Source organism: Rhinoderma darwinii, chromosome 9 (assembly GCF_050947455.1).
Source record: "Rhinoderma darwinii isolate aRhiDar2 chromosome 9, aRhiDar2.hap1, whole genome shotgun sequence".
Taxonomy (NCBI): Eukaryota; Metazoa; Chordata; class Amphibia; order Anura; family Rhinodermatidae; genus Rhinoderma; species Rhinoderma darwinii.
Window position 1 is genome coordinate 23,021,442 of NC_134695.1, and position 13,930 is coordinate 23,035,371.

General features: G+C 43.9%; 1 protein-coding gene across 2 annotated transcripts in view; it reads right to left on the bottom strand.

The window, feature by feature from the left end:
- BBS1 (Bardet-Biedl syndrome 1) overlaps positions 1-12,631 on the bottom strand; it is a 109,991-nt gene extending 97,360 nt beyond the window's left edge. The window contains exons 1-3 of one of the 2 annotated variants that reach the window (XM_075837362.1): positions 12,400-12,631; positions 4,463-4,533; positions 74-108 (exon numbers count right to left, since the gene is read on the bottom strand). In XM_075837362.1, the coding sequence (XP_075693477.1) occupies positions 74-108; positions 4,463-4,533; positions 12,400-12,431 (138 nt within the window). In that variant the 5' untranslated portion in view covers positions 12,432-12,631. Of the gene's footprint in view, positions 1-73; positions 109-4,462; positions 4,534-12,399 lie in introns of those variants that run through there. The other variant, XM_075837363.1, reaches the window with a different exon arrangement.
- Positions 12,632-13,930: the final 1,299 nt, after the last annotated feature.

Genomic DNA, 13,930 nt, shown 5'->3' on the forward strand with positions numbered 1-13,930 from the left:
TACCGATCTGTGCGAGTATACGCCAAGCTATGTCACTTCAAAAAATGTGTAATCTCTCATCTTTCAAACTTACCTTAAAATCACCGTCCCCATTCAAATCGGCGAGAGCTTAGAAGAGTATAGAAAACAAGTTAATGGGGTTTTTTTTCTTGTTTTATAGCAAGTTATTAGTGGTTCACGACAGTGCTCCAGGGAGCGGTGATGAAAACATGAACCCTAGCACATGCAAAAAGCTGAACTTTCAGTCACATGGTTACTTTTACATACTTAAAGGGGTTGTGCCACGAAGGACCTTCATGCCCACCACTAGGCACCAATGTCTATTGGGCAGACAGAAACAGCAGAGTACAGCGCTCGGCTGTTTTCGCCAGCCTCATGGAAATTGAATGGAGTGGCAGGGGCATACAAGACAACTGCTCCATTTAAGCTCCTCCTAATTGCAGTTGTGCAGTAAAGGGAAAGGTGGGCTTGGGACCTCCATTCTTGAGATAAGGAGGGTCCCAGCAGTGGCACCCCCAGCAATCAGACATTTATCACCTATCCTGTAGATAGGTGAAAAAGGTCCTTTGTGGGACAATCCCTTTAATAAAGATTCTATCGTGTATCTAAAGCCACCAAGCAATTTCACTAATCCATGCCGATAAACAATTAATTAATACCCCATACATCATAAATATACAAAGAGTAAAACAAACACTGGATTATAAATCAATTATGTTGGTCACTGAAAAAAATATAATAATAAGTCTGATTTTACCATAGTAATGTGAAAATAGAGAGTCTCCTTTAAGAGCTTGATGCATGCTCTGTAATAATATGCAACTATCCTAATCTGTTACTTATCCTTAGTAATCTACTTAACTCTTAAAGGACCAGACTAATTTTCTTTTTTATGCTTTTGTTTTTTTCTCCCCGCCTTGAAAAAGTCCAAATAATTTTTTTTCCGTTGACAGAGCCACGAGGGCTTAATTTTTACAGGGGCAAATTTTACTTTTTAATGGTAATATTTAATTTTCATGTGTGATGTACTGGGAAGCGGGGTGGAATTGGAAAGAAACAGCAGTTTCGCTATTTTCTTATAGGTTTCGTTTTTACAGTGTTGACTGTACGGTGAAAAGGACATTACCTTTATTCTGCGGGTCAGTAGGATCACGGTGATACCAAATTTATATAGCTTATGTTATGTTTTAGTACCTTTTAAATAAAAAAATTGAGTTTGAAAGAAACAAAAAATTGTTTACATTGTCATATCATGACCGTATAACTTTTTTATATTTCTCTGTATAGAGTTGTGCAAGGCGTCTTTTTTTTTATGGGCAAAGATGTCGTTTTTATAGATACTATTTTGGGGAATGTCTGCCGCTTCGATCACTTTTTATTACATTTTTTGGGTGGGGGTTGAAATGGGAAAAAAAAACGATCCAATACGGTGAAAAAATGGCCGAATCGCAAATATTTTTATAGTTCGGGCATTTTTGTACGCGGGGATACCTAATGTGTTTTTTTTTTTGTTTATTTATTTTTATATGTGATCTAGGGAAAGGGTGGTGATTGAAATTTTTAAAAAAAGAAATAAATGTAAAAAAAATTTTTTTTAAAAATTCTTTAATTTATTTTTTTAGCCCCCCCTCTAGGGAGCTTGAACCTGTGATCATTAAATGGCTTATGCCATAGACTGCAATATCACACTCAATGGTAAAATCAGTGTATTGCTATGGAGACCTGCCACAGAAGAGCTGCGAGTGGTCACAAGGTTCCCAGCTGCTAGAGGAACACATTGGCTCCCGCGATCTCGCCGTGTGGGAGCCGGTGAGTAGAAAGTGAAAGTAAAAACCCCTCAGATGCCGGTGGTCACATCTGACACCAAAATCTGAGGGGTTAAATGCTTGCGATCAGAAATCTCTCTGATCGCAAGCATTGCAGCTGGGTCCCTGTTGTGTAACACAGCAGATACCTGGCAGATATGGTGCTCGCTCTGCTTCTGAGCGGGCGGCATTTTTAAATACCCTTTACCGACGTAAATTGCCGATGAAGCGACGGGAAAGTGTTAATCCATGTGGAGTGTAAAAAAAAATTCCAATATATAAGATTTCAATCCCTAAGGCGTCATGCACACAAACGTAAGGTTCAGTTCACATGTTGCGTAAATACTGCAGATTTTCCGCAACGGAAGTCTCATCCACACACTGCGTAAATACTGAGCGGGAAATTTTTTTTAATAAATTTGCTCAGAAATTGACCTGCGGTGTGGAATTGCATGTCAATTGCATTTGCGTAAATGCTGCTTATTTGTTGCAGCTTTTTCTCGTTTAATTCAATGGAGACATAAAACCTGAGACAAATAGCAGTTGTTGCTTTTTTTGTGGTGAGTTCGCAGAGATTCCGCCGCAAAAAACGCAACTCAGAAAAAAAATTTATTTATATATATATATATATATATATATATATATCTTACCCAGGAGTCTGTGTTTCTTCTTCAAGGCTGACCTCCTGGGAAGAAGTTTCATTCCATGTGGCCGCTGCAGCCAATCACAGGCTGTAGCGGCGGTCACATGGGATGAAAAGTTATCCCTAGAGGCCGGTCTGGATGACGTCACAGGGCCGGCCTCCTGGGATGACGCTTCATCCCATGTGACCGCCGCTGCAACCAATAAGAGGCTGCAGTGGTCTCCTGGGATGTAACATCATACCAGGAGGCTAAGTGTTGCAGTTTTCCGCAGCGGACATTCCGGGTGAAAAACTGCACCAGAGTTTGGTGCGGTTTTTCACCCGGCATTCCCTGCGGCGCAGAGGGCGGATACCCTGCTTGCCCCGTGTGAACTCAGCCTAAGGCCTTATTTACACGAGCGCTGCGCCTCTCGGACGTGAAAAACCGCAGTTTTTCACGTCCGAGGTGCATCCGTGCTCAGTGCTGCAGGACGCGATGTCATGCATCCCCCATAGTTGAGAGTCTATGGAGGGATGAGTGATGCGCGAAACAACGGCTGTGTGAACGGCCATATTGAATTACATAGGTCTGTGAGACGGCCGCTGTTTCAACGGCCGTCCCATGGACGTTTAACACGCTCATGTAAATAAGCCCTAAGGGTTGTTACTGTCTGCAAATATGGATACACAGCGGAGCTGTCCGTAATTTTTGGAAGCGCCCATCAACTTCGAAACGCCCATTTGTTCAAATCTGTGACGCAATCGCGGACAAGAATAGGACCTGTTCTATATTTTGCAGATTATTTCTATGGCCCGGACACACATCCGTAAATATACAGAAAAGGTGTCCGTGACCTGCAGAAATGAATGGGTCCGCAATTTCATCCGTAATTACCTGATCCATAGTGAAAACTACGGTTGTGTGCATGGGGCCTCACAAACTACATTGCCATACCTTTTAGGCGCCCTTAGAGACTATATATCGATCAGGTTACATATGGTGGACTTTTTAACATAAAAATCTTGCAGTTGAGATGGTGATACTCAGAGACGTAATTCATAGCTCCTGGGCCCCAAGGCACATTCTGTAACAGGGCCCCCAGAGCTATTTCTTATAATATAAAAGTACTGGTCTCCTCATGCAATCTTCTGGGCCTCCTCAGGCTCCAGGGCCAGGTGTGAGTACAACCTCTGCACCTCCTATAGTTATACCCCTGGTCATACTGTCCAAATAGATTTGTAGCTTTAAAGGTAATCTGTCACCTCCGAAACCCCCCTAAACTACAGTAATAGATTAAAAGAGGCTAATTCCGAATCTGCAATTTTTATCTTTCTACTCACTTACATTACCCGTTCTAAGTCCACAAGCGAGCCATGGGCTGCAATGCAAATGACAAGTCTTAGTAGTGCTCTCCTCTCTATGCTTAGTAGTGCTCTCCTCTCTATGCTTAGTAGTGCTCTCCTCTCTATGCTTAGTAGTGCTCTCCTCTCTATGCTTAGTAGTGCTCTCCTCTCTATGCTTAGTAGTGCTCTCCTCTCTATGCTTAGTAGTGCTCTCCTCTCTATGCTTAGTAGTGCTCTCCTCTCTATGCTTAGTAGTGCTCTCCTCTCTATGCTTAGTAGTGCTCTCCTCTCTATGCTTAGTAGTGCTCTCCTCTCTATGCTTAGTAGTGCTCTCCTCTCTATGCTTAGTAGTGCTCTCCTCTCTATGCTTAGTAGTGCTCTCCTCTCTATGCTTAGTAGTGCTCTCCTCTCTATGCTTAGTAGTGCTCTCCTCTCTATGCTTAGTAGTGCTCTCCTCTCTATGCTTAGTAGTGCTCTCTATGCTTACAGCAGGGGAATGCAACAGAGTAGAAAGATAAAAATGGCACATTCAGAATCAGCGTCTTTTAAACTATTTACAGATTACTGTGGTTTAGGGGGGTTTCCCCGAGGTGACGGAGTCTCTTTAAAACAGGGAACAGGCTTCAGTTTTAATTACTTGTGATCTCTGTATATAGAGAGTAACCGCTACCCATTCAGGTACTTTACTTACCGATACAGGAGGAGAATGTATTTAGACTGGCAACAGGATCATAATGAGCATCCAGCCATTTTGAGGACTCACTAAATAAAGATACATAAATGAAAAATTGTAACTGAAACATTTGTTAGCGAGACCAGATAATCACTAATAACATATTGCTGGAGATTTATTATTACCGGTAAGGCTCAATGCACACAATGCATATGACGTGCGGTTTTGCCGCACAGATTAATTTGCGGCAAATCCGTAGCGTAATACAGTACCAGCATAGTGTGAGATTCCAGGAAATCTCAAGTACATGCTGTGGTATTTTTTGGGAAGGAAATTGACCTGCGGTGTGTATTTTAGAATCCGCAGCACGTTAATTTATCATGAGTTTCCGATTGCGAATTGTATTTGCCTAGTGCTGTGGAAAACCACCCCAAAACCCGCAGCATGAAAACGTGCCGAAGAACGCATCAAAACGTCAAAAACCGCATGATTAGGTGCAGTTTTTACCTGCGAATTTCCTGTGGTTTTCCGCAGCAAAATACGCAACTTGTGCGTGTAGCCTCAGAGCGCTTGTCCAGTCTCTCCGTGCAACAAGAGTCAAAACAGCAATTCTGAAGCACCACTCACTTTTCAGTCACATTAGTATTGGACAAAGTGGCGCATGGGCTTCATAAGAGTATATTCAGATTTCTGCATCAAATCTGCTGCGTGTGGACATGCCCCAATTACGGTGCTCAGCCCGAACGCCATATTTTTAAATCTTTTTGTCAGAAAACTGACAGAAACACAGATAACTCTGCCCCATTGTGCGCTCTTTATGGATCTTGGCGATGCCGACCAGGACACACATTTGAAATGTAGTGTTTTATTGATACAAACCACAGAAAAAGGGAACATATATTTACTTTAAAAAAAAAAAAAAAAAAAGGCGCCATGCACACGACAGTACCCGTAATTACGGGCATGGCCGACCACAGACAGCCATCCAGATTTGCGAACCGTGCTCCATTATAAAGTATGGGAGCACAGCCCGTAAAATAAAAAAAAAATAGGACATGTCCTATTTTTTACAGAAGCTTTCTACAGTATTGCTTCTGTCAAATGACGGAACCATTGCACAACTGAGACAAACGGAAACCATTTGCACCGGATCTGTCACCATTCAAATCAATGGTGATGCAAACGGAAACCTATGGTTATCATTTGCTTCAGTCAGGGTTCCGTTCATGGGTTCCCCTGACGGAAAGCTCCGACAGAACCCAAGCCGAGCCATGATGCAGATGTGAACGAAGCCTAACCGAGCACAACTGATGCAAAAATAAAACTCAATGGGTTTTTTGACGGAAATATTAACTTCCGTTCTTGTGGTCCTCTGACGGATACGCTAGAATGGAAGCCACAACGCAGAGGTGAACGCAGCCACGGCTTTTTTCTGCAATTTTTTTTTTTTTTAGTGTTTAGGTTTCGTTCACATCTGCGTCGGGACTCCGTTCATGGGTTCCGTCTGAGCTTTCTGTCCTGGGAACCCATGAAAGGAATCCAAAACAGAAACAAATGGAAACGATAGGTTTCCGTTTGCATCACCATTGATTTCAATGGTGAAAGATCCGATGCAATTGGTTTCCGTTTGTCACCGTTGTTTAAGGGTTCAGTAGTTTTGACGGAATCACTACGGATTGTCCAGACGTTGCGGAATTGCTGCCTTTTTCACGTCCGGAATAGCGGACGGAAAAAATGCAGCAGAATACAGTAGCAGCAAAGTGGAAGAGATTGAACAAATCTCATCCACACGCTGCGTAAATAAAACACTCCAAAATTTACCTGCAGCACGGGAATTTATTCCGCAGCATATCAATTGTATTTGCGTAAACTCTGCTTAATGTTGCAGGAATCCCCCACTGAATTCAATGGGGAGCTAAATCCTGCAACAAATAGCAGTTGTTGGGTTTTTTGCACGGGTCCGCAGCGATCCCGCCGCAAAAAAGGCAACTCAGAAAAAAAAAAAAAAAAAAAAAAAAAAGGCCTGATACTTATCAAGTATGTTTTCCTTCCTCCAGCATGGCCTCCTGGGATGACATTTTATCCCATGTGACCGCTGCAGCGGCGGTCACACAGAACAAGGCCGGCCAGGGTGACATCAGAAGGCCGGCCTCCTGGGATGATACTTCATCCCAGGTGACCGCCGCTGCAGCCAATCATAGGCTGCAGCGGTCTCCTGGGTGGAGACATCATCCCAGGAGGTTGGCCTGCTAGCTGGTGCTGCAGTTTTCCGCAGCAGACATTCCGGGCGAAAAACTGCACCAATATGGTGCACTTTTTCGCCCGGATTCCCTGCGGCGCACGGAACGGATACACTGCATGCTTTTACGCAGCGTATCTGTCCTGTGTGAACTACGGTTGCACGATACATCGAAACTTCGATATGGTTTAGATGCCGTGCAACCTCAAACGGTTCAATACCGTTATTTCATGTATTTCGATACGAAGCTGTGCGGCAGCACAGCTTAGCATTGTAACACATGAATGTATGAGAGCGGGGCTGCGGCTGTGTGATACAGTCATTGCCCCGCTCCTGAGTCCTAACAGGTGCGCGCGGTCAGCATTATGTGATGCGTCCGGCGCTGAACTAATGATTGCCGGCACTGAAGACAGAACATGGCAGGCACACTGCAAAACACCCCCATGTTTTGTCTTCAGTGCCTGTGCCGCTGCTCATTAGTGCAGGGTCGGCTGCATCACCTCATGCTGACCGCGCCCGCACTTACTGTTAAGAGCGGGGCAATGGCTGTATTACACAGCCACAGCAGAGATCAGAGAAACCTCTCATCTCCACCTTTAATCCACGGCCGAAGCTCTGGCCAGGGGATTCCGCTACTGGAGAAGCCCCTGGCGTCACTGTCCATATATGGACTGAGACATCAGGGGCTCCCTCTAGGAGTGAAATCCCTGGCCAGAGGGATTCCACTCCTACAGGGAGCTACAGTGCCGCTATCTACGGGGGTGTTCTCTACATGTTGGGGTGCTATCTACAGGGGGTGTGTCATTTATGAGGGGGTTTTCTACAGTGGGGTGTAGGGTTGTCACAATACCAGAATTTGGACTTCAAAACCGATACTTCGTGTAGTATTGCGATACTTAATACCAAAACCATACTTTTGCCAACAAAAAGAAAAGTTCTTTCATTTTCTGATGAGGCACGTATTATGAATTTTGAATCTCCATGTGCCTCACATTAATAGTAATTAACCCCATCATGTTCCTCAGTCATAATGGACAACATGGTAATGTGTGAGGTACATGATGGGGTTAATTACTATTAATGTGAAGCACATGGAGATTCAAAATTCATAATACCTCGTGCCTCACATTAATAAGTGAAAGAAAGCAGATTTTATTTGACTTTATAACAGCGTAAACATCATAAATGACGTTATAAATTTATTACGGTCACGACGATACCGAATGTGTATATCTTATGTATTGAGACTTATTTGAATGTTTATTGTAAAAAAAAAAAATTTTTTTTATTATTTAACATTACTTTATTTTGTTTTACTTAATTATTATTCAACTTTAATGTACTGGCATATATCTATATGCCAGTACATTAGCCTGTGTACTGATAGTACATACCTAAGTATGCCCTAACAACAGGAAATATGGTAAGACAGCACTGGGGTCCTTCAATGGACCCTGGGCTGTCTGCCTATATATAGTATGTTCCTCGATCGTGTCACAGGGATTACCTGTGATGTGATTAAAAGGGCATCCCCCCCTTCTCATTTTCCCCTGAATGCTGCGGTGGTGGTCAGCTTTGATCGCAGCATTCATGGGAATAACGACGGAGATGAGAGGTTTCTCGGATCTCCGCCACGGGGCTGCAGCTGTGTAATACAGCCATTGCCCAGCTCCTGACAATAAGTGTGTGCGCACGGTCAGCATAAGGTGATACGGCTGGTGCTGCACTAATGAGCAGCGGTGGCGCATGCACTGAAGTCAGAACATGGGGGTGTTTTGCAGTGCGCCCGCCATGTTCTGTCTTCAGTGCCGGCAATCATTAGTGCACACTTATCAGGACTCAGGAGCGCGGCAATTGCTGTATTACACAGCCGCAGCCCCGCTCTCATACATTCATGTGTTACAATACCGAGCTGTGCGGCTGCACAGCTAAGTATCGAAATACATGAAATAACGGTATTGAACCGTTTGAGGGTGCACGGTATCAAACAGTATCGAAGTTTCGATGCATCGTGCAACCCTAGTGGAGGGTGGTGCTATCTGCAGGGGACACTGTGGCACTATATGGGGGTGTGACTATCTGCAGGGGACACAGTGGCACTATCTACAGAGTCATTGTGGCACTCTACATGGGAACGGTGGTGTTTTCAGGGGGTTTGGACAATAAAGGCAACAAATTAAATCCATCCGTGTTTTTTAACGCCCATGAAAGACGGATGGTAGACAGCCATTACAAACAGACAGACAGACTAGAAATGGATGACAACTTAGAAACACACTGATGCAAAATGGCCATGAAAAACTGACGGTTGATCAGTTTTTAATGGCCATTTTTTTTTCACGGACGTGTAAATGTAGCCTAAAAAAAAATATATTTTTTTTTACCTATACATATATACCACAAAAAGAAAGCACTACATGTCCCAAAAAAACAATGCAAAATTCACATCGTTACATAAACACATATAGAGTTATACTGCGTTACATCTGTGCACAGCAAAACTGAGAAAATTGCTTTTGGTCACTAAGGTTTAAAATACGTTCGCTATTAAAAGGGTTTCCATTGGATAGGTCATCAGTATATCATCGGCTCGAGCCCGACGCCCGGACCCCGCACCGATCAGCCGCTACAGTGGCCTGCGGGCACCAGATGTTAATGCCCATTATGCGATGTACATAGTCGGAAGTAGTTGGCTCCGTACATAGAATAGCGACTGTGCTGCAGAACTGCAGCTTTGCCACTATTCTGTGGCCAGAACCAACTACTTCCTGCATGTACGTCCGGCGGCAGCAGGAGCGGCTTAAAGAGACTGTCACCACATTATAAGTGCCCTGTCTCCTATATAAGGAGATCGGCGCTATAATGTAGGTGACCGTAATGCTTTTTATTTAAAAAAAACGATCTTTTTTCACAACGTTAGGAGCGATTTTGGTTTATGCTAATAAGCTTTCTTAATGCCCAAGTGGGCGTACTTTTACTTTCGACCAAGTGGGCGTTGTACAGAGGAGTGCATGACGCTGACCAATCGGCATCACGCACTCCTCTCCATTCATTTACACTGCACTAGCGATATAGATATATCACTATGTGCAGCTACATACACAAGCCCTAACATTACTACAGTGTCCTGATAATGAATACACACGACCATCCAGCCTGGACGTCATGTGTACTCAGAATCCTGACACTTCTGAATCTTTTTTTTGTGAGATTCCGGTAAGTGAAACCAAATCTCGTTTAGCTCCGTAATCTCGCGAGATTTGGTTTCACTTGCCGGAATCTCACAAAAAAAAAAAAAGTCAGAAGTGTCAGGATTCTGAGTACACATGACGTCCAGGCTGGATGGTCATGTGTATTCATTATCAGGACACTGTAGTAATGTTAGGGCTTGTGTATGTAGCTGCACATAGTGATATATCTATATCGCTAGTGCAGTGTAAATGAATGGAGAGGAGTGCATGATGCTGATTGGTCAGCATCATACACTCCTCTGTACAACGCCCACTTGGTCGAAAGTAAAAGTACGCCCACTTGGGCATTAAGAAAGCTCATTAGCATAAACCAAAATCGCTCCTAACGTTGTGAAAATAGATCGTTTTTTTAAAATAAAAAGCATTACTGTCACCTACATTACAGCGCCGATCTCCTTATATAGGAGACAGGGCACTTATAATGTGGTGACAGAGTCTCTTTAATGGTGCGGGGTCTGAGTCCCACAGATCATGTACTGATGACCTATGTTCTCCAGAAGTGGACAACCCCTTTAAGGGGTTAAAGAGGCTCTGTCACCACATTATAAGTGCCCTATCTCCTACATAAGGAGATGGGCGCTATAATGTAAGTGACAGTAATGCTTTTTATTTTAAAAAACTATCTGTTTTCACCACTTTATTATCGATTTTAGATTTATGCTAATGAGTTTCTTAATGCCCAAGTGGGCGTATTTTTACTTTAGACCAAGTGGGCGTTGTACAGGGGAGTGTATGACGCTGACCAATCAGCCTCATGCACGTCTCTCCATTCATTTAGGCAGCACATAGGGATCCTGCTAGATCAGTATGTGCTGCCTTATACTAACATTAACGATACTGAAGTGTTTAGACAGTGAATAGACATTACTTCCAGCCAGGACGGGATGTCTATTCACAATCCCTGCACTTCGTTACGGTTTCTGTGGTAGTTACAGCAGAGGAAGAGTAATCCCGCGAGATTGTGCTGTAAATGACAGGTTACAGGGAGATTACGCTTGCTCTGCTGTAATTACGCTATTGATTCCGTCGGAAAACCGGAAACCTGCCGGAATGCTGACGAACGGAAACCATTAGCGAGGTTTCCGTCACCATTGATATCAATGGTGACTGAAACGGAAGCTGTGCTTTCACTTTCCGTTGCGGGGTTCACCCGACGGAAACCTCAGACGGAACCCAGGAATGGAAATGAACGGTGATGTGAACAGGCCCTTAGTCCAGTTATGCTCTCCTGCATAACCGAATATCAGGAGTGGGGAGACAGTCCTGCACGCTGGGCGGTACATTTGCCATAGCAAACATATGAAGCATAATGGACCTGTGCACGATACGCTTCAGGCGTCGTACGTTTGTCAGGGCAACTGTATCGCCCAGCATGCAGGAGTGTCTTTCCACTCCCGAGCTTAGTTCAGGCGGGAGAGTATAACTCCACCAATAGCGGATCATCATAGGGCGTTTTGGGCAATGTGTCGCCCATGGTAACGTCACCACTGAATCTTGTGGTTGGCAGCCCCGGGCAGATGATGTAATGTGATTCAGAAGAATTTGTCATTAACTTTTAACAACCCTAGATCGCTGGGAGTCACATAGGGGATTCAGTATTAGCGCTTAGTGTAAGGCGAGTTCAGCGGCGGATTAAGTAGGCCATAGGCCCCGGGTGCAGCAGGTAGGGTTTGGCAGCCAGAATCAAGCTGCACTGGAATAGAAGAAGGATCTCTGTAATCTTCCTTTTTTGTGGCCCTAGAATGTAACAGGATTGGCGATCAGGTAAGGGCCTGTTCACATCAGCGTTGGCTTTCCGTTCAGGGGTTCCGTCGGGAGAACCCCGCAACGGAAAGTCAAACTGAAACCACAGCTTCCGTTTCCATCACCATTCCGGCAGGTTTCCGTTTTAATGACGGAATAGTGGAGTCGACTGCGCTATTGATTCAGTCGGAAAAACGGAAACCTGCCGGAACAGTGACAAACGGAAACCATTAGCGATGTTTCCGTTACCATTGATATCAATGGTGACTGAAACGGAAAGCCAACGCTGATGTGAATAGGCCCTTACAGGAAGCTGCAGACGGATAGAAAATAGGCTATTACATAGCTGCGGTTATGTGACATGATCATACGCATCCTCCGGTCCATATACCCTCACATACAAAAATTATTCTAAAATAAGAAACTTTGCACATTATTGCTTATTAATAACTTAATATACAAAGTGGTAGATGGTGGTTCAGATGAAAACACATTTTATTTTATTTATCTAGGGTAATGAAGGGGTTGTTTGAGCGTCTCTGTATGAGGAGGCACAGATCGCCTCATGATCGCTCTGCCCATATGGGGGGGGGGGGGGGATGGGCGCGGAGTGCCGCTTCTCTTTTCTCCAGGGTTTCAAGTCCCCTTTTTAATATTTAGCCGATGTTGCAGACAGCTACACGACAGAGACCAGAATCAGCCATGATGAACAGAGATCTCACCCCTCTCGGCTGCTGTCTGATGAGGATGACATGGTGGGCTCCCTGTGTGTCTCCAGCTCAGACTTCAGCGTTAGTTCACACGTCTTTCGCTCCTCTGCGCTACGTGTCAGGTACCGTCCCGGCTAGTAACTACTCTCTCTATAGGCCGCTTTGCTGTTGTCACGGCAACTGGGGGCTTAAAGAACTAACCAATTTGTCCCCGCCCATTGCAAAGCTTGTATTGGACGAACCACACGACGAACACGCCTGTTCTAGGCTCTTTTTTTTTTTTTTTTTCAAACTTTATTGACAAAAGGTTCACAATGCACTAGGACGCTGAAAACACAAACAGCTGCAACAATCAGCTGCATTTAACCCCTTAATGACCAGTCTATTGTTTACGTTTTTCCATCGTCGCATTCCAAGATCTATAACCTTTTTATTTTTGTGTCGACATAGCTGTATAAGGTCTTGTTTTTTGCAGAACAAGTTGTATTTTTTTAATAGCACAATTTTGGGGTACATTTAATTGATTAACTTTTATTAACGTTTTTTTTGGGGGGTAATAAAGAAAAAAAAGCACTTACGCCACTTTTTTATTGCATCCTTAATTGACGCCGTTTACCGTGTGGTCTAAATAACATAATCAATTTATTCAGCGGGTCGTTACGATTGCGACAATACCAAATTTATATAGTTTTCTTATGTTTTACTACTTTTACACAGTATGTTCACACGCTTACTAAAAAACGTCTGAAAATACGGAGCTGTTTTCAAGGGAAAACAGCTCCTGATTTTCAGCCGGTTTTTAAGCAACTTGCGTTTTTTTTTGGCGTTTTTACGGCCGGTTTTGGAGCTGTTTTTCTATTGAGTCTATGAAAAATGGCTCCAAAAAAAACGTCTCAAGAAGTGGCATACACTTCTTTTTCTCGGGCACGTAAAAAAAACGACCCGTCAGAACAGAGCGCCATTTTCAATGGTCAGATGTTTAGAGGCGTTCTGCTTCCGATTTATCGGCCATTTACGGCCTGAAAAATGGCCAAAATAAGCCGTGTGAACATACCCTAAAACTGTCAGGCATCTGCTAGGCATGGCCTAGCAGGCATTAACTAGAGTCAGACCTTGGGGCCTTTCTAAGGCCCAGGTATGAAGTTTCAGACCTTAAGGCCTAATTCACACGAGAGATAAATCAAAGAAACAAACATGGCGCCACATAGTGTGAGTAAGCCCAATAAGACAGTCAGAGTATGACGAATGGATGCTTACCACAGCTGGATAGGTCAATCGCTTTGAACTAGATGTAGATCGTGGAGAGTGCTGCTGCCGAAATCCCAAACGGTCACGCCAATGGGTTACCGTGCAATGGCCTGAGGCAGATGCCGGTGCGGCATTGAAACGCGTAGCCTTCTTACTAATAAACACTATTATTAATTCCTGCATCTTTATTGAGTAGCAGCGCCGTAGTCATATCCCCCTTTTTCTACCTCTATTTGCTAATTCACACGAGAGTTTTCGGTCTGCGATATACGGTCCGTGTGTCGGCCACATTTCC